Source organism: Rutidosis leptorrhynchoides, chromosome 4, assembly GCF_046630445.1.
Source record: "Rutidosis leptorrhynchoides isolate AG116_Rl617_1_P2 chromosome 4, CSIRO_AGI_Rlap_v1, whole genome shotgun sequence".
Lineage (NCBI taxonomy): Eukaryota > Viridiplantae > Streptophyta > Magnoliopsida > Asterales > Asteraceae > Rutidosis > Rutidosis leptorrhynchoides.
This window is the reverse complement of record NC_092336.1, coordinates 111440671-111462923: the sequence shown is the minus strand read 5'-3', so window position 1 is coordinate 111462923 and position 22253 is coordinate 111440671. Positions and strand designations below refer to the sequence as shown.

Below are 22253 nucleotides of genomic sequence, written 5' to 3'. Positions count from 1 at the left end.
GGCTTTTAGAACAGCCTACAAAACTCCAATTGGAACCACACCTTTTAAACTCGTCTACGGAAAAGCATGTCATCTTCCAGTAGAAATTGAACACAAAGCATTTTGGGCTTTGAAAACATGTAATCTTGATATACATGAAGCTGGACGTCTACGATTAAGTCAACTAAACGAATTAGAAGAATTAAGACATGAAGCATACGAAAATTCGTTAATCTATAAAGAAAGAACGAAGAAATGGCATGATAAAAGAATCAGAAGTTTAAAAGAATTTAAAGAAGGAGACAGAGTTCTTCTTTTCAATTCACGATTCAAGCTATTTCCTGGAAAATTGAAATCAAGATGGTCTGGACCATTCATAGTCAAAAGAGTTTTCCCATACGGAACAGTAGAATTAATAAATTCAAATGGAATTGAATTTAAATTTAATGGTCACAGAGTTAAACATTACATAGATAGTCCAATGGAAGTTGACAATGAAGTTAATCACAATTTCGATACCACAGCTAACTAAGTGTGGGGAGAATCAAGTCTTTAAAGGATAATATGTATTTCTGTTAGAGTTAGATTGTCTGTTTTCGTGTAGTTCTCGAAAATGGAACCCGAATGGTCTTTCCCTAGCAGACCCTAAAGAACTAGTCTTCTCCCCCCATTCTGAATTTTTATTTTTTTTAGGTTTTTACAAAATGAAGACTGCCTGTGAACTAAACCATGGTCTAATGCTACACGCTTTGATCACTAAACGTAATAATGACACACTTCCAAGTGAAATAGTATCAGTAATCAGAAAAAGATTGGACGGAGTAAGAAAACAATCCAGATGCGAAGATAATAAGTTACAATTTGGTAAAGGAAAATCAAAATCCGCAGGGAAAAGAAGAGCACGACACCTTGAAAGATCTCACAAATGCGGAAAATGGTCACATGGAGGTAAATGTTCAAATAATCAAACCTATTCAAATACCGAATTTGTTACTTTATGCAGAGACGGACCGTTCATATGTTTAGAAGAAAAAACACTGAATGCTCGAGGTTACGCCTATGTAGCCATGGAAAACCAATTAAACCGACTATCTTATGAATGGGATAGATCATATAACTAAAGAATACTATCTCACAGGTAAGTCTGTACAGTTTTTATTTTTTATTTTTATTTTTTAACCTTTTGATAATAAACGCTAATTTGTTCGCTATAAAGTATTAAATTGGTATTGAATAAAATTAGGTTTGGTGACCGAAATTATTGATATCATACAAAAATTTATTACATCACTGCGAAATTTAACGTTTATTCTTAAGGTATAAATATCTTTAATCAATCAACCCAAAATATTTCAAAAATTCGTCATGAGTTAAATTAGGTCATGGAACTGAAATTACTTTACCGAAAAGAGGGGCGCATATTTTTGATAATATTTGATTGATTAAAGTGGGATAAAAAGCCAAAAAGATTTTTAATTTTATTTTTACCATGTTTTTAAAATTAATATATAAATCTTAAATTAATATTGTAAACTTTGTAAAAACAATATATTTAAAATTGTAAATATTTGAAAAATATAATATAAGTTTGGTGTGATTTTATAATATGAATTTTTAAATTAAGTTTGGAGTGAATTTTTAATTTTTAAATAAGAATTTTTAATTTTATGCATTTTAAATTTTAAGTTTGGTGTGAATTTTTAATATTAATTTTGAATTTTATGTATTTTTATTTTAAGTTTGGTGTGAATTTAAAAACAAAAATTTACTTTATCTCATTAATTTAAAAATATGAGTTTTAAAATTCGTCGTAAGTTGAAGACTAGGTCATTGAACCGAAATTGCTTTACCCGAGGGAGGGACGAGAACTTTTATTATCATTATTTTTAATCTTATTGAATTAAAGTATGCCAAAAACATTAAAAAAAACCTAAAAATCTTAGCTTTTAAAACAATCGCTACAAAAAGACAAATTTTAAAATTTTGTCAAAGGACGGACTAGGACATCGATCCGAAACGACCTCGTCCTAAATAACAAGGGAAAAAAAATTTTAAAATTAATTACTTAATTATTTTAATTAGTATAAAAAAAAAAAGATGAAAGTACTGTAGCCGGCACCCCATGCGATCGCATGGGGTTTGCACTTGGAACCCATGCGATCGCATGGGGACCAAATGCAGGCCAGAAACAAATAGCTCAGAGAGCTGAGTTCTTCACACCACAACACACAAACATACGAAAATACTCCCAAATCACCTCTAAAATTCGCCATTTTTCACCGTAATTCGTCATTTTTCTTGCTCTAATCATGCCTAGATTCTCATTCTTCAGCAAAATGGTAAAAATTACACCCCTAAACTCTATAAATTCCTAGTTTTTGTGATAATTACCAATTTTTTACCTAATGCAATTTTGTTAATTTCTAGTGTAATTAGTGTTAAATTGTTAGTATTTTATGCATGTATAACCTAGATTGATACAATTTAACGTGATTTGAAGCCAAAAACTTCAAAAATTTTAGAAATCTAGGGTTTGTGTTCTTGAGCAATTTGGGGCTTTTTGATATAAACAGGTTATGACCAATTTTTATCATGAATTATTGCTAAATTGAGTAGTGTAACATGTTTATGTAGTTAAATGATCCAAACATTGATCCTAAACATGATTTTTAGAAATTAAAGTGAACTTTTTAAATCCAAAATTCATGAACTTGATTAATTTGATATAATTGCCATTTGAGACTTGTTTAATTATTAGTAATGACTATTTTGACATGTTATTTGAGTTAAAAGCTTATGAACTTTGTATACATTTTCATATGTGCTTATTTGAAAAGTATAGAATTGTGAAAAATTGTGAAAATGTGTATAATTTTAATTTTGATTTAACATGTTATAGTGATTGTTTTAAGTTGTTATTTTGCTAACACTAATGCATATTTGGATGCACAAATTTTGTGTTTAATGTGTTTTGCAGAAAGCCGATACTGGAGGTTCAGGAGCATCATATCTAGACGACCAGCACCAGCACCAGAACCAGAACCAGCAATGCAACACGAACAAGAACCATAACAGGAACAACAACAACAGCCTGATCAGCACATACCTTATTATGATCAAGTACAGTTTGTTGATGAATTCATAGTATTTCCAATGAGGCCGCCAGTAGAATTCCCAACGATTCCTGAGCACACTCTGCATCCTAATCTGAGATTTGATAGGAGATGGAGAGATTACGAGACATATCAAAGGAACAAATTCAAATTGGTAACAAAAAATGTAGAGGTGCCAAGGGTAATCGATTGGGCCCCTTTGGAAATGGTCCATCTAGCTGACCGTGTTAGACAGCTTTTAGTTCAAAGGTAGGCAGTTCTTCTTTTACAGATTGGGAACGTCTTTTCACCATTCGTAGACCTGTATATAATGAATGGTGTGTTGAGTTGATGAGTACTGTATCACTTGATACAAATATAGTTAGAATAGATGATAGAAGATTTCTTAGGTTTATCCTTGGCGGTAGGATGTACAGAATGTCCATGCTGGACATGGCCAGGGCCTTACAGATATATACTCCTGGTGAGTTGCTATTACCCGATTGTACAAATTTGATTCATTATGGTGAAAGGGTAGATAGTAACTTTGACGCTGACGCCATTTGGAGGCGTATGTCACATTTTGATGTTTTTACACGAGCAGGAGGACACTCCTATACACATATTGACAGAGCCGAGCTTCGTATTATTCATAGATTTTTGGCTAACTCGATTACACAGAGAGGTCATAATAAAGAAAAAATTACCTTACATGATTTATTCTACCTAAAGTGTATTCGGGATCCTAGAAGCTTTGTCAATATCCCTTACTGTGTTGCTTTTTATTTATCTAAAATGGTAGAGGGAATGCAGGACGGGAGTATAATAGGAGGAGGTATTTTTGTTACTCTCATTGGAGAGTATTTAGGTGTTGATAGGAACCAAGGGGGTCCATTACAGCTTTGTAGAGAACAGGTTGAACCCTTAGGATTGAAAGTTTATGTGGGTGCTAAGGTATTGAAAAGTAGACGTAACCAGGCAGTACCCTATGAGGGATCTCATCCTCAGGTAGAGAGAGGCTCAAACGAGGAAATGGAGGAGGCGGAAGACATTAGGGATGTCTTTCGAGATGCTATTCTTGACGTCCACGTTCGTATAGATGAGGAAGCAATGACGAACGCGGCCAGACATAGTATGTATGAGCAGTGGAACTCCGAGCGAGTATACGAGGATTATAGGCGACGCCAACACGATAGCTGGTTAGTTCATCAGCACCAAATCATGAGCCAGCTATCATATCAGGTACCAAATAATTACGTACCTACTCGGCCTACTCATTTTCCGCCACATAGCCCCGATATCCGACCACCCTTTAACCGGTATGACTATAACCAAGCCTATCAAAACACCTATAACCAACAATGGAACCCACCTGACGAGATGAACTAGAACCCATATCCAGACTGATTTAGTTCCATTTGGTTATTTATATGATTTTTATGTTTTTATCTTTTTACTTATTCATGTTTAAACTTATGTTATTGAATATACTTATGTAATCTTTATCATTTTTATTATTATTGTGTACTAATATTTCACATTTAGGATTTGAAAGTGGGATATTAAGTCCCATTTCAAATTGCCATGCATGTTTATATTTGTATGTATGTATATTGTAAATTGTACAAAACAGGGTAAAACAGCGCATTTTCAAAGACTGGCATTAAGTTCAGCAAAAGCTACTAATTTTGACGACAAGATGACAAATAAATGTGATGTAACAACAGACGAAATGAACAAATGATATGCACCATTTATCATTCAGCAACCAAACGCCAATATGTTTGGAAACTTTGGTAAAATTTAATCATTTTTACGCTAATCACCCTCAATAATTTAAATTGTTACTGATTTCTTGCAAATGAGGGCATTGCAAGATCTTAAGTGTGGGAAGGGGTTAAATTCTTTCGGATTTTTAAAATTTTTATCTTAAACACTTGGTTACCATTAAAAATACTAGTAATGTAGTAGTTGTATTAGAATCTAGTGCTCTCTGATGATAAAGAACGGCCCTAGTCTTATATACTGACTACCCAATTCTAGTAAAATTTTTCAAAATTTTCAATTAAATGAACTCAAAATCATGTTTATACATATTTATGAACGATAAAACTAGGTGTTAACACCAAAATTATTGTTACCTCAGAAAGGACATAAATTGATAAACAAACCAAAATGTTAAAATTCATTTAAAATGGAATAGAGGACAATAAAAAGGAAAATAAAAGCCAAGTGTGGGAAAAATTACCAAGTTATCTTAAACATATGTCACATATTTCTGTAACAAATAACTGAAAATACTTTTGCTTTGGACTAAAATAAACTATTTTACCCGATGAAAGAAAAGAAGAGATGGATCTACACGATGAATCAATTCCATCATTAAAAGGAAGTAAAGTCTTCAGGAAGTTGTCGTCCAGACCAGCTGTAGGTTGACGAAAAATCTAGAAAAGTCATCTCTAAAATCAGCAGGAAATCCACGGACCTCAGCATAAAACAGGGTCGCCAAGTGGTCAGATTTATCCTAACCATGAGAAGGATTTATCTCGTACAATGAGGGCACCGTGCAAATTAGCTTGATAAGACTAATAAATCAGATCCCCAGAAAGGATAATCTCCTTAAAAGATCAAAAATCAGCTTTTAAGCCTGATATTACTCAATCCTAGAGATTGACCTTAAAGATTGAGAATTTAAACTCATGGAATTCAATGATATCTAAACTCGAGCTTGAACGAGAAAATATTTTGATCAAATTATAAACCGATTTGTTTTCTGAAAACCCATTTTCAATGCGTTCATTACCATTGAACGTAAAATCCTAGGAATTCACCTGGAATTCATTAGGTCATCTGAACCAAATCGGGTGTCAAGCGTAAGAACGGTGGTTGCATAGCATGGTTAAAGACAGGACCTTATGCCAGACCGACAAATTATAAGGGTGAGCTTTACTATTGCTCCTACAAAGGATATTAATTGCGTCCGACACGTTATATACCATAATTAAAAGCATGTCAGGGGACATTGCCTTAACAGTTGCTTGTTCAACGCTTTCCTTTACAACCGGACGGTAGTTTACCGAAAGGTAATATACGGAGCAAGTATACTGGATGTGTTGCTTTCCTAATACAAGGTTAGTAAGTGGGTAACACAAAACCACAAGTTTTGAGCTAAAATTTTCAAATCTGAAACTCACCAAGCCCATAAAAATATTTTGCAAATACCGGTGAAGGGTTATTCCGGAAAACTTATCTAGGGTAAAAACTAGATTTAATTTTTAAAAGATCAAATGTTTTCATAAAGATCCAATTTCCTTAATGGATCTAAATTTTATAGTCATGTGGGACTGTAAACCACATCGTTACTACCATTGTTTATACCGCCGTAAAGAAATCACTGATGTACAAAGTGTGAAGAATAAAGAAGTGATTCTTGTATTTCAAGACTATATTGCTTGAGGACAAGCAACGCTCAAGTGTGAGAATATTTGATAATGCTAAAAACGAACATATATTTCATAGCATTATTCCTCAAGAAAGACAAGCTTTTAGTTGCAATTGTCCTATTTACAAGTGATATTCGTTTAAATAATAAAAGGTGAAGACAAAAGACAGATTCGACGAATTGAAGACGCAAACGACCAAAAAGCTCAAAAGTACAAAATACAATCAATGAGATTCCAATTATTGATAAGAAACGTCTCAAAATTACAAGAGTACGAGATTCAAAAGGCAAAGTACAAGATATTAAATTGTACGCAAGGACGTTCGAAAATCCAGAACCGGGACCAGAGTCAACTCTCAACGCTCGACGCAACGGACTAAAAATTACAATTCAACTATGCACATAAATATAATATAATATATAATTAATTCTTAAAATTAATATATATATATTATATTATATTATAAAACCGTCGGCAGAAGAAAACAACCAAATGTGAGCCTCCCCAGCTGGCCATGCGATCGCATGGCCTGGAAGGCATAAATCCATGCGATCGCATGAGCCCCAGTTCCAGCCCACATGCCTATAAAAATCAAGCTTTGGTGCACCACAAAAACACATCTTTCTCTTCTTCACTCAACGTAGTATATGTATATATAATTTATATTTTAATTTTAATTTTAATTTTAAATCCTAATAATAAGGGTGTGTTAGCGAATGTTGTAAGGGTGTAAATCGAAATTCTGTCCGTGTAACGCTACGCTATTTTTAATCATTGTAAGTTATGTTCAACCTTTTTACATTAATGTCTCGTAGCTAAGTTATTATTATGCTTATTTAATCCGAAGTAATCATGATGTTGGGCTAAAAATATTAAAATTGGGTAATTGGGCTTTGTACCATAATTGGGGTTTGGACAAAAGAACGACACTTGTGGAAATTAGACTATGGGCTATTAATGGGCTTTATATTTGTTTAACTAAATGATAGTTTGTTAATTTTAATATAAAGATTTACAATTGGACGTACCTATAAATAACCATATACACTCGATCGGACACGATGGGCGGGGTATTTATATGTACGAATAATCGTTCATTTAACCGGACACGGGAATAGATTAATAGCCACTAGAATTATTAAAACAGGGGTGAAATTATGTACAAGGACACTTGGCATAATTGATAACAAAGTATTAAAACCTTGGGTTACACTCAATCGACATCCTGGTGTAATTATTAAACAAAGTATTAAAATCTTGTTACAGTTTAAGTCCCCAATTAGTTGGAATATTTAAACCTCGGGTATAAGGATAATTTGACGAGGACACTCGCACTTTATATTTATGACTGATGGACTGTTATGGACAAAAACCAGACGGACATATTAAATAATCCAGGACAAAGGACAATTAACCTATGGGCATAAAACTAAAATCAACACGTCAAACATCATGATTACGGAAGTTTAAATAAGCATAATTCTTTTATTTCATATTTAATTTCCTTTATTTTATATTTAATTGCACTTTTAATTATCGCAAGTTTATTTTATCGCACTTTTATTATTCGCAATTTCATTATCGTTATTTACTTTACGCTTTAAATTAAGTCTTTTATTTAATATTTTACATTTGGTTTTAACTGCGACTAAAGTTTTAAAATCGACAAACCGGTCATTAAACGGTAAAAACCCCCCTTTATAATAATAATATTACTTATATATATATATTTGTATTTTTATAAATTTAAACTAATATAGCGTTAAGCTTTGTGAAAAAGATTCCCTGTGGAACGAACCGGACTTACTAAAAACTACACTACTGTACGATTAGGTACGCTGCCTATAAGTGTTGTAGCAAGGTTTAAGTATATCCATTCAATAAATAAATAAATATCTTGTGTAAAATTGTATCGTATTTAATAGTATTTCCTGCTAAAATTTAAGCTATTTTATATACACCTCGCATAACATCAGAACGTTTATAATCAATATGAACGGGACATTTCACCAGTTTTTAGGACTAGCTGGTTACTACAGAAGGTTCATCCAAGACTTTTCCAGAATAGCAAAACCCTTAACTGCATTAACGCATAAAGGGAAGAAATTTGAATGGAAGGATGAACAAGAGAAAGCGTTTCAGTTATTGAAGAAAAAGTTAACTACGGCACCTATATTGTCATTACCTGAAGGGAATGATGATTTTGTGATATATTGTGACGCCTCAAAGCAAGGTCTCGGTTGTGTATTAATGCAACGAACGAAAGTAATTGCTTATGCGTCTAGACAATTGAAGATTCACGAACAGAATTATACGACGCATGATTTGGAATTAGGTGCGGTTGTTTTTGCATTAAAAACTTGGAGGCACTACTTATATGGGGTCAAAAGTATTATATATACCGACCACAAAAGTCTTCAACACATATTTAATCAGAAATAACTGAATATGAGGCAGCGTAGGTGGATTGAATTGTTGAATGATTACGACTTTGAGATTCATTACCACCCGGGGAAGGCAAATGTGGTAGCCGACGCCTTGAACAGAAAGGACAGAAAACCCGTTCGAGTAAAAGCTATGAATATAATGATTCACACTAACCTTACTACTCAAATAAAGGAGGCGCAACAAGGAGTTTTAAAAGAGAGAAATTTAAAGAAAGAAATACCCAAAGGATCAGAGAAGCATCTTAATATTCGGGAAGACGGAACCCGGTATAGGGCTGAAAGAATTTGGGTACCAAAATTTGGAGATATGAGAGAAATGGTACTTAGAGAAGCTCATAAAACCAGATACTCAATACATCCTGGAACGGGGAAGATGTACAAGGATCTCAAGAAACATTTTTGGTGGCCAGGTATGAAAGCCGATGTTGCTAAATACATAGGGGAATGTTTGACGTGTTCTAAGGTCAAAGCAGAGCATCAGAAACCATCAGGTCTACTTCAATAACCCAAAATCCCGGAATGGAAATGAGAAAACATTACCATGGATTTCATCACTAAATTGCCAAGGACTGCAAGTGGTTTTGATACTATTTGGGTAATAGTTGATCGTCTCACCAAATCAGCACACTTCCTGCCAATAAGAGAAGATGACAAGATGGAGAAGTTAGCACGACTGTATTTGAAGGAAGTCGTCTCCAGACATGGAATACCAATTTCTATTATCTCTGATAGGGATGACAGATTTATTTCAAGATTCTGGCAGACATTACAGCAAGCATTAGGAACTCGTCTAGACATGAGTACTGTCTATCATCCACAAACTGATGGGCAGAGCGAAAGGACGATACAAACGCTTGAAGACATGATACGAGCATGTGTTATTGATTTTGGAAACAGTTGGGATCGACATCTACCGTTAGCAGAATTTTCCTACAACAACAGCTACCATTCAAGCATTGAGATGGCGCCGTTTGAAGCACTTTATGGTAGAAAGTGCAGGTCTTCGATTTGTTGGAGTGAAGTGGGGGATAGACAGATTACGGGTCCGGAGATAATACAAGAAACTACCGAGAAGATCATCCAAATTCAACAACGATTGAAAACCGCCCAAAGCCGACAAAAGAGCTACGCTGACATTAAAAGAAAAGATATAGAATTTGAAATTGGCGAGATGGTCATGCTTAAAGTTTCACCTTGGAAAGGAGTTGTTCAATTTGGTAAATGAGGAAAACTAAATTCAAGGTATATTGGACCATTCAAGATTATTGAACGTGTCGGACCAGTAGCTTACCGACTTGAGTTGCCCCAATAACTCGCAGCTGTACATAACACTTTTCACGTCTCGAATTTGAAGAAATATTTTGCTAAAGAAGATCTCACTATTCCGTTAGACGAAATTCAAATCAACGAAAAACTTCAATTCATTGAAGAACCCGTCGAAATAATAGATCGTGAGGTTAAAAGACTTAAGCAAAATAAGATACCAATTGTTAAGGTTCGATGGAATGATCGTAGAGGACCCGAGTTCACCTGGGAACAAGAAGATCAGATGAAGAAGAAGTACCCGCACTTATTTCCAGAAGATACGTCAACACCTTCAACTGCTTAAAATTTCGGGACGAAATTTATTTAACGGGTAGGTACTGTAGTGACCCGAACTTTTCCATGTTTATTTATATTAAATGAAATTGATATTTACATGATTAAGTGTTTCCAACATGTTAAGCAATCAAACTTGTTAAGACTTGATTAATTGAAATAGGTTTTATATGGACAATTGACCACCCAAGTTGACCGGTGATTCACGAACGTTAAAACTTGTAAAAACTATATGATGACATATATATGGATATATATATATATATATATATATATATATATATATATATATATATATATATATATATATATATAGTTAACATGATATTATGATAAGTATGTATCTCATTAGATATTTTAACAATGAGTTATATACATAAAATTGAGTTTATTGAATTAAGAAACTCGAAACGATATATATAACGATTATCGTTATAACAACGTCTTACTAAATACATATGAATCATATTAAGATATTGATACACTATGTTTAATCATGATAAATGATAATTAAACATGTCATTATGTATATTAACAATGAACTACATATGTAAAAATAAGACTACTAACTTAAGGTTTTCGAAACGAGATATATATGTAATGATTATCGTTGTAACGACATTTAAATGTATATATATCATATTAAGATATAGTAATATATCATAATATCATGATAATATAATAATTTAACATCTCATTAGATATAATAAACATTGGGTTAACAACATTTAACAAGATCGTTAACTTAAAGGTTTCAAATCAACATTTACATGTAACGACTAACGATGACTTAACGACTCAGTTAAAATGTATATACATGTAGTGTTTTAATATGTATTCATACACTTTTTAAAGACTTTAAGACACTTATCAAAATACTTCTACTTAACAAAAATGCTTACAATTACATCCTCGTTCAGTTTCATCAACAATTCTACTCGTATGCACCCGTATTCATACTCGTACAATACACAGCTTTTAGATGTATGTACTATTGGTATATACACTCCAATGATTAGCTCTTAGCAGCCCATGTGAGTCACCTAACAAATGTGGGAACCATCATTTGGCAACTAGCATGAAATATCTCATAAAATTACAAAAATATGAGTAATCATTCATGACTTATTTACATGAAAACAAAATTACACATCCTTCATATCTAATCCATATACCAACGATCAAAAACACCTAAAAACACTTTCATTCTTCAATTTTCTTCATCTAAGTGATCTCGCTCAAGTTCTATCTTCAAGTTCTAAGTGTTCTTCATAAATTCTATAAGTTCTAGTTTCATAAAATCAAGAATACTTCCAAGTTTGCTAGCTTACTTCCAATCTTGTAAAGTGATCATCCAACCTCAAGAAATCTTTCTTATTTACAGTAATATATCTTTCTAATGCAAGGTAATATTCATATTCAAACTTTGATTCAATTTCTATAACTATAACAATCTTATTTCGAGTAGAAATCTTACTTGAACTTGTTTTCGTGTCATGATTCTACTTCAAGAACTTTCAAGCCATCCAAGGATCCTTTGAAGCTAGATCCATTTGTCTCTTTTCCAGTAGGTTTATCCACAAAACTTGAGGTAGTAATGATGTTCATAACATCATTCGATTCATACATATAAAGATATCTTATTCGAAGGTTTAAACTTGAAATCACTAGAACATAGTTTAGTTAATTCTAAACTTGTTCCCAAATAAAAGTTAATCCTTCTAACTTGACTTTTAAAATCAACTAAACACATGTCCTATATCTATATGATATGCTAACTTAATGATTTAAAACCTGGAAACACGAAAAACACCGTAAAACCGGACATACGCCGTCGTAGTAACACCGCGGGCTGTTTTAGGTTTGATAATTAAAAACTATGATAAACTTTGATTTAAAAGTTGTTCTTCTGGGAAAATGATTTTTCTTATGAACATGAAACTATATCCAAAAATCATGGTTAAACTCAAAGTGGAAGTATGTTTTCCAAAATGGTCATCTAGACGTCGTTCTTTCTACTGAAATGACTACCTTTACAAAAACGACTTGTAACCTGTAATTCAAACTATAAACTTATACTTTTTATGTATATATTCATAAACTTAAGTTCAATATGAAACTATAGCAATTGGATTCACTCAAAACGGATTTAAAACGAAGAAGTTATGGGTAAAACAAGATTGGTTATTTTTGCTTGTTGTAGCTACGTGAAAATTGGTAACAAATCTATATTAATCATATCCTAGCTAACTTATATTGTATTATACATGTATTCTAATATATTATGTAATCTTGGGATACCATAGAAACGTATGCAAATGTTTTCACATATCATATCGACCCATCTATATATATTATTTGGAACAACCATAGACACTCTATATGCAGTAATGTCGGAGTTAGCTATACAGGGTTGAGGTTGATTCCAAAAAATATATATAGTTTGAGTTGTGATCTAGCCTGAGACGTGTATACACTGGGTCGTGGATTGATTCAAGATAATATATATCGATTTATTTCTGTACATCTAATTGTGGACAACTAGTTGTAGGTTACTAACGAGGACAGCTGACTTAATAAACTTAAAACATTAAAACGTATTAAAAATGTTGTAAATATATTTTGAACATACTTTGATATATATGTACATATTTGTTATAGGTTCGTGAATCGATCAGTGGCCAAGTCTTACTTCCCGACGAAGTAAAAATCTGTGAAAGTGAGTTATAGTTCCACTTTTAAAATCTAATATTTTGGGATGAGAATACATGCAGTTTTATAAATGCTTTACGAAATAGACACAAGTAAATGAAACTACATTATATGGGTGAACGATCGAAGCCGAATATGCCCCTTTTGCTTGGTAACCTAAGAATTAGTAAACCGATATACTAATTGACGCGAATCCTAAAGATAGATCTATTGGGCCTAACGAACCCCATCCAAAGTACTGGATGCTTTAGTACTTCGAATTTGTTTTTATCATGTCCGAAGGATTTCCCGGAATGATAGGGGATATTCTTATATGCATCTTGTTAATGTCGGTTACCAGGTGTTCACCATATGAATGATTTTTATCTCTATCTATGAGATGTATACTGAAATATGAAATCTTGTGGTCTATTATTATGATTTGATAATACATAGGTTAAACCTATAACTCACCAACATTTTTGTTGACGTTTTAAGCATGTTTTTTCTTAGGTGATTATTAAGAGCTTCCGCTGTTGCATACTAAAATAAGGACAAGATTTGGAGTTCATGCTTGTATGATATTATGTAAAAACTGCATTCAAGAAACTTATATTTTGATGTAATATATTCTTATTGTAAACCATTATGTAATGGTCGTGTGTAAACGGTATATTTTAGATTATCATTATTTGATAATCTACGTAATGCTTTTTAAACCTTTATCGATAAAATAAAGGTTATGATTGTTTTAAAAATGAATGCAGTCTTTGAAAAACGTCTCATATAGAGGTCAAAACCTCGCGACGAAATCATTTAATATGGAAAGTTTATAATCAATATGAACGGGACATTTCATAAACCCAATCCATTAATATAAGTTTCATCAAATACTAAATAACACAAATAAAAATATTTGAAGTCAAAGTTTTGAAAGTAAAACTTTAAAAAGTCAAACAGAACATTTATTATGGGACAGAGGGAGTAATAACTTTGACCAAAAAGGTCAAAGTAGTCAACATTTGACTTTTCTAGTTCTTAAAGACGTGTCGTCGCAAATTGTCGTCGCAAAAGAGTCACTTGATCTTTGACCGTGTCAGTCAAAATGGGTCCCACTGTTGTCGGGATAGACGTAAATAGGCGTCGGGAAAATCTTTTCGCGACGAGGCTTTAGGGACGATATATAAGCGACGATATGTGTGGGTGGCAAATGAAAGGATTTGATGTCAAAAATACAAATGAGGCTTAAACCCGTTTATATACTGTCTGCAGTGACAATCGTTCGACTGACTCCGTCAGTCGGTCGACTGTCTGTTGAGTCGATCGAAGATCAACTACATCGGCCTGGACTGTCGGTCGATAGTGGTCACAGTCGATCGTCTGGCTGACTCAGTCAGTCAACTGTCAGGTCAGTTAAACTATTGATTTAAAACATTTTACCTACGATAACTAATATTCAATAGTCACAATGTGCATTATTACAGACCGAATTATACGATAATGAATACAGAACTAGGTATTCAATTATATGCACCAACAAATTTTAAGCAACTTTTATTTTGGAATCAACCTCTGAAACATTTTAGATCACAACTTATCATTTTCGTTGCTTCTAAAACATAAAAGAAAAAACCCGATTATAATTTATAAATCAGGGATGAAGATGAAGATTGGGGATTCTAAAAGAGGATGTTTCTTCGAGTCTCAAGACTCTTACTTTCTTGTGGCTCAAAAGCAGGAAATATATGATTAGGTGATTTCAAAGGCTGGAAAACAAACCCCTGTAACTTGATAGTTTACTCCTCATTTAGTGTTTGATTTAGGTGTTTGCAAATTCTTAATTTTGTGTTTAAAAAAAAGGGGATGAAGATGAAGATGAAGTCCACATATAACCGGTTCACGTGGAGAAAATAAGTGACGTGTAATATCACATTAGCGTTTAACGGAGAAACTTAATGACACGTTTCTTTTTTATTAACTTTTTAAAAAAACTCATTTTTTATATCCGAAAGAAATATATTACCTAAAATATGAAAATAGAGAAAACAGATTCCATTTTTATGTAATTTGCGCTTTAAAAAATATTGGGATCTTTTTGATCAATAATTAAAAATTAGAATCTTTTAGATAATTGTAAGAAAAAATATTAGCTTTATTGACATTTAAATAACTTACATGATTTTTTAACTATAATCTGTATGTGGACCTATACATTTGCTAGAAATCATATAATGTCGATTACATACATACACATCTTTGATTGTGCAAGTGAGAACATAAGTTACAAACCAAAAGATAGACTTATTCAGAACCTTGAAAGGGCGTGTCAGCAGTACGTTACAACTTTGTAATCTACCAACTGAGATTACAATATCAACAGGACAATGATCATTTTTGATGTACACAAGAAGATTTACATGGAACACAAACAATAAAGAAAAGATAAATAGAAATCAATCATAACCAATGAAATAACTTTGATTGGAAAAAGATGGAGATTGACATCAAGATGATAGAGACCAAGTATAAAAGTTTTAAGAAAAAGGCCATATTTAATGATTGATCTACCAGGACCACACCAACCAGTATCTTTTTATTTGAGATTGGAGTTCTCCATTTCGTGTTTCGTAGTGTCTTTCGGAGTTATTTTTTGTTAGTCCCAAATTGTCTCATATATTTGTTTCGGTATAGTCTTAGATGTAGCTCCGGTATATAAAGTTTGTAGGTTTACCGCTTTCTAGGTACAAGTCGCATCGGGGTTATCTCTTGTATCTTTTGTTGAAGACGTTTTCAATTCAAAAACGATTTCCGTATTTATATAAGTTTTCGTGATTTTTGCGGAAAAAAAATAACTAGTATCTTTTGTCTCACACGTATATTTTTTTTCTCTCAAAAACACTAGAATTATAAATGTAAAAGGGGGTTTTCATAAAAAATGAACGGACTTTCGATCAGCTTTGGAAAGAAAATCAAAACGGAAACCAAACCAATCAAGACAACGATAAGCCACAACCAAACTTAACTAAAACAAACTCACCAAAACTAACCAACCAAACTAAAAACACACAGCAAAAGTCATAAACGACCCCACCAATCGAGAAAAAATGATCAAAGTCTATGAAGCCAAACCGAATCACTTTCCACCCGAGTAGCCGACAACTTCTTCGACACTATCCATGAACCTACCAAGCTTCTCCACAGTTACACTAACCTTCTTTCACATAGTTGAACGTCTAATCAATTACCTTCTACTTTAGCAAACCATATACCTTTTCCGATCTGGATGAAAAAAACTCAATACCTTACCCTCAACATCAACTGACGACAAATCGGGAAGAGTCAAAGAGTCACCTTCCGCCGACTTCTTAGACTTGCCCTTCTTCTTCTCATTAGATTTAGAAGTGGAGATGCGAGTCCTAGGTACACGTAATTGTTACATTTAATTATAAATCACTTTATTTTGCTCATAGTGGGCCTACCATGTGTTTGTGACATAGTATAGGTATTACATATCTATATATCTATATATTAATACATATATGGTAAAAGCTCTCCTACAAATCTTGTTTAATCATCTTGAGTTAATTAACATCAAGTTATACAAAATCAAATCTTGTTTAATCATCTTCACAATTGGCTAGTTCCTAAATGAAGAATTAACTGACTAAACCTTGATTAACATCTAGAAATATTATTATGAAAATTCACAAGGTGATATCATTCCACAGATGAGTGATCAAAAATCAAGGATGTCAAATTCAGACTGCTAGTTTATTTTGGACCAAAACTGAAAAAATGGGACGATTCAAGGGTAAAAAGTCATGAATGCTTATCAGTCACCCCTTTCAACATCAACTAATCACTTTTGATGCAAAAGAAAACGTGTAGAGACTAAGCTGTGTATACCAACCTACGAAATTTTAGTACGCTCCAAAAACTAGGATCAAATCAATTTCAATTTGGTCTTTTCTAACTATGACTTATCAGACATACAGGTTGAATGATGGTGGCTGCTAATTCCTTAAAATACCGAGGGCTGTTTACTTTTATTTTGTATTAATTGATTGATGTTTTCATACGCCTCTGTTTGGGAATGTGTCCATGTTTCTATGTATTCTACATAGAGATCAATTTTAAGTGACAAAAAAACAACAATTCTACCTATATAGAGAAACATATCGTTAAGTAGAAATTAATGACTTGGGCCCACTACATACTTCTCAGTTGCAGAACACCATTTTTAAATAAACATTGTAGAATAAACTCACCTAGTTCCAGGCTTTGCATAACCATCCTTAATAGTAAGAGTCCGGTTAAAGATGAGCTTCTCGGGTGTTGAATCCTTATCAGCCACAAAATAACCTGTACAATTCACAAGAAATTCATATGTCAAAAACAAGAAATAGAACAATCAAAAAGTGAAAATAAACGAAACAATGAGAGGGTTGTAAAATTCACCGAGCCTTTCGAACTGGAATTTGTCATCAACCTCAGCATTTCGAAGGGACGGTACAGCATACGCACACGGGATTATCACTTTAGACTTTGGGTTTAAATCATCAACCCAGTTTTCGAGTTCTCCAGGATTCTGATGTCAGCATGAGAAACGATTAGAGTACCATCGTGTCATATAAGTCAGGGTTTGACTGGTTGGGTAATGAGTCAAAATGAAAGCTAAAATAATTTATTTTTGATAAAGATGTAATTTGTTTAAATAAGATATAACTTGACATATTGGGTAACTTCTAACCAGTTCTACCCATTCTATCTAAACTATTATTTCATTATTATACCCTTTTTGATCTGTTAGAGATAATCAGCCAGCCTATTCAAAAATAAATGGGTCAAAATTGGCACCTTTTTCCAATCAAAGTTATGCTAAAAAAGTGTATCTCAATTCATATGTGCATTCGACATTACCTCATAAGGTCAAGATGGCGTGTCAATCAAATTAAACAACGTAAGATTAAGATGAAATAGAAGCTAGATACGAATAGAAGAGTTCAAGTATAAATGCACAAGTAGTCAAGCAAGTCCTACTTCAAGTCTATATGCTGGTTGTAGTCTAGACTCACCAATGTACCCTATGACTTGGGTTAACACCAATGACCTCTAAATCCCTACAACCAATGCTCTGATACCATCTGTAGCGACCCGACAAAATCGTCATTGACGGCGTCGTCTACTTAGGTCCCGTTACATGGTCATAAGTCTTTAAAACAACGTTTGATCAAAATATGTCGCATTCATTTCAAATGTAAGGATGTTTCAAAGTTTACAAAAGTAGTTCAACGACTAGTTACATTACAATGTTTAAAGTACAAATGAAACCTATGCGACACAATTTAAAGTAAGTCAAAAGACGCTCTATGTATGCATGTATACTCGACATCCAAGCAAGTATCAAAAAGTAGAGTGCGGAAGCATGTATCACTTAGCATTCAAGAACCTGAGAAAAACATAGAAAATCTGTCAACGAAAACGTTGGTGAAATCATAGGTTTAGTAAGTATATTGTATTGAACCACAAGATTTAGTATAAAGTGATTATCCAAATCGTTTACATTCTAAAAGTTGTTTTTTGTATCACAGCACCTAATTATCAAGACTTAACTAAATAGTACCTCTGCATCATAGTGTTAGAACCTACACTATATCCCGAAAATACGTTTCATTCATCCAAATGAGGGTTCATCAAACCCGCATGGCCACACAACATAAGTTTTCACTTACACCCTACAAGTGTAACTAATGATAATTCGACTTGAGGATTTCTGTTCTAACTCGTACGTAGAATGTTTGTTTTCGTACTTGTGTTCACTTTGTAAAACGAAACGTTTAGGTCAAGACTAGCATTCATTCTTGATGCGAAGAAATGGCCTATTCAAAAATAAATGGGTCAAAATTGCCACCTTATTTTAAAACAAAATAGGAGCTCTCCAATCACCAACTAAAAACACATACCTCAGAAAGAAACAGTTTTTCAAATAGTCTAACTTCCACCTTCGGTGGGTCAACCCCAGGAGAAGGTTCTGCAACCCAATGAATAACCTGCATATATAACAAGATTTCATTAATTAAGGCAACTTATTTATAATCTAATCAAAAAAAAAAAAAAAAAAAAAATGCTAGTATGACTTGCCCTTGGTTTCGTTGTACGTGTCTTGAAAGGATCATACTCAGCATGAATTTCAACAACACTCTGTTTGTCTTCAGAAAGAACAACTTCAGTACACTTAATAGGAAATGCATATCTGCATGCAGCAATTATTATTATTATTATTAGCATTATTTTACAATCATCATTGACCAAAATTGTTGACCATTATATAAGCATTATTATTATGCACCTGAGTATGACAGTTTTCCCAGGAGCAAGCCCATAGTAATCTTTCGAATCTTCCAATCTAAAGTCAGTTTGCTCGATATAAACAACACTTGTAAATGGAACCTGATAAAAATCAGTAAATCTGTTTCAGCATGCCCCATAAAATTGAATATTATGTCTGTAAGTATACAAAGTTACCGCCAACCTTGTAGTAAGATGACGCATCATCAACCGGGGTATTAGGCCATTTCTTCGCATCAAGGTGTATCACCGAACTGGGCTCAAGATTGGTAATAACAACCTATAATCATAATTACTAGAGCTTAGTATATCAACGTAATATAACATAAATAATTATGCTAACATTATCATATAGTAAAATATAAATATACGAATTACCTTAAGTGGATGTAACACAACCATCGTGCGAGAAGCTGTTTTATTTAGTTCTTCCCGTACGTGATGCTCGAGGCGTTCCATTTGTATCATGGTGCCATCACTGCAAACCACGCCATAATTAGCATTAGCATTCAGAAATTAAAATAAATGAATAAATGTATACCATATTTAAACATAAACGATGAACACTAGTACTAAATAAGTAAATAACAACCTTCTAGTAATACCAATTTCTTTAAGAAAAGTGCTTATTGCTGTCGACGTGACACCCCTGCGCCGCAACCCCGCTAATGTCATCAAGCGAGGATCATCCCATCCGTCCACATAATTCTCAATCACAAGGCGATTTAACTACAAATATATGTAAATATGTAATGAACTTTTTATATACATAAACCAATTACAGGGAGCAAATAAGACATTTACACTTACCTTAATAAAACTGCATTAATCACATACGTACCTTACGTTTTGACATGACATTGTAGGTGATATTCAAGCGCGAATATTCCCACACATAAGGCTGGTAAAGGCCAAGTGCATCCAGCAACCAGTAGTATGAAGCACGCCGTGTCTCAAATTCAAGTGTGCAAAGCTGTAAAACACAACAAATGGTTGTATAACAGTAAATAAACAAAACAATTAAGGGGAAAAAGTTGCATCAAAAACAGAATGAACGGTTCAGAAAAAAACATACAGAATGTGTGATATTTTCAAGAGAATCGACAATGCAGTGTGAAAAATCATAACTTGGGTAGATGCACCACTTGTCTCCAGTACGCGGATGAGTAGTAAACTGGTAAATAATGAAAGGAGTATTAATTAAAGGTCAGATAAGCTTAATTATTATTATAATTATAATAATATGTTTGTTACAACACTTGCCTTTATTCGATATGCAATGAGGTCATACATATTACCATTGTTACTCTGCGTATCTTGTTTCATTCTAAGCGTAGCTTCTCCTTCCTCAATCAAACCTCGTTTCATATCATCAAAAAGTTTAAGTGATTCCGATATCGGCCGATCCCTCCATGGACTGTTCATCTTTTTCTCTCTATACTCTTTTATCTCGTCCCCAGTCTACACAAAGGAAAAAAAAAAAAAAAAAAATAAGTATCAGGTTATATTGTTCACTGAAAAAAAGGACAGATGCAATTGACAAATGGTGTGTGGTGATTAAGACCTGGTGATCAACATAAGCATGACCCCTGTTAATGAGCTCCACTGCTAAATCATATAGTTCTTGATAATAATCACTAGTATAAGTAATCTGCAAATATCAAAATTTAATGAAATGTTAACTGTAAAGTAATGGGGCAATGAGTTTATTATTAATGAGTATTAAAAATTTTTACCATACAAGGCTTCCACCCCATCCAATCCACAATTTCTTTAATATGATCAAAATATTCTTTTTTCTCGGCTTCAGGATTAGTATCGTCAAACCTGCATACATGTTTAGATATATCTATAATGTTTAATAATATGTTCACATGGCCAAATAAAGTACAAATAAAACCAATAACACGTAGAAAATATAATAATAAATCAAGAATATAAGTAAGTAATGCATAATATACCTCAGGAAGTAGTCACCACTTCTCTCTTTTGCAAGGCCAAAGTTAACAAACATAGCCTGCACATATAGATATACATACATACACTAATAATATAAAAGATGGATCCTATATTAAATTATATTATACGTATGTTTTAAAGTACAAAAAGAATATAGCAGTTAAATTAAGTTACTATACCTTGGCATGACCAATATGAAGATAACCATTAGGTTCTGGTGCAAAACGGGTAACAACTTTCCCTTCAGTTGCCTTGAGATGCTTTTCTAGTTGTTCTTCCGAATTGCAAGCTCGCAAAACTCGTCCATCACTGAAACTAACTTCAGTGTGCACCTAGAATCGAGACGGAAATAAACTAATTAAAACGGAGTGTATGATAAAAACGTAGAGTGAATAACTAAAAAAGCGAAAACAACAACCTTATAATTATCCTCTGGTGAAGGGAATAGTGAATAAGGATTGAATTCTTCTTCAGATGCCATCTGTACGTTGAAGAACTTCGATCTTCTTTGTATTTTTTTTATCGTGAAATTGTTGAGATTTCGTGTAAACCCTAGAATTTGAATAAGAATTTGAAGGTATTGCCACGTACGTACGTTTGGAAAATAAGAATAAAAAAATACGGAGTACCAATATTCATGAGCCTTTGTCAACTATTCATTATATAAGGTAAGCGATATATCTTTGTATTTTTAG

At 33.1% G+C, this 22253-nt stretch overlaps 1 protein-coding gene across 1 annotated transcript; it reads right to left on the bottom strand.

Annotated features, from left to right (window-relative positions):
• Positions 1 to 16384: 16384 nt before the first annotated feature.
• On the bottom strand, positions 16385 to 22039 carry LOC139840914 (glutamine--tRNA ligase-like). The gene is made up of 18 exons (XM_071831153.1): positions 21977 to 22039; positions 21738 to 21890; positions 21561 to 21616; positions 21336 to 21426; positions 21164 to 21250; positions 20863 to 21060; positions 20675 to 20773; positions 20441 to 20572; positions 20192 to 20328; positions 19978 to 20077; positions 19784 to 19879; positions 19601 to 19701; positions 19393 to 19504; positions 19215 to 19301; positions 17710 to 17839; positions 17524 to 17613; positions 16553 to 16671; positions 16385 to 16462 (listed from the first exon to the last, which is right to left on the bottom strand). Exons 1-18 carry the CDS (start codon positions 22037 to 22039, stop codon positions 16385 to 16387), a joined length of 1929 nt encoding a protein of 642 aa, XP_071687254.1.
• Positions 22040 to 22253: the final 214 nt, after the last annotated feature.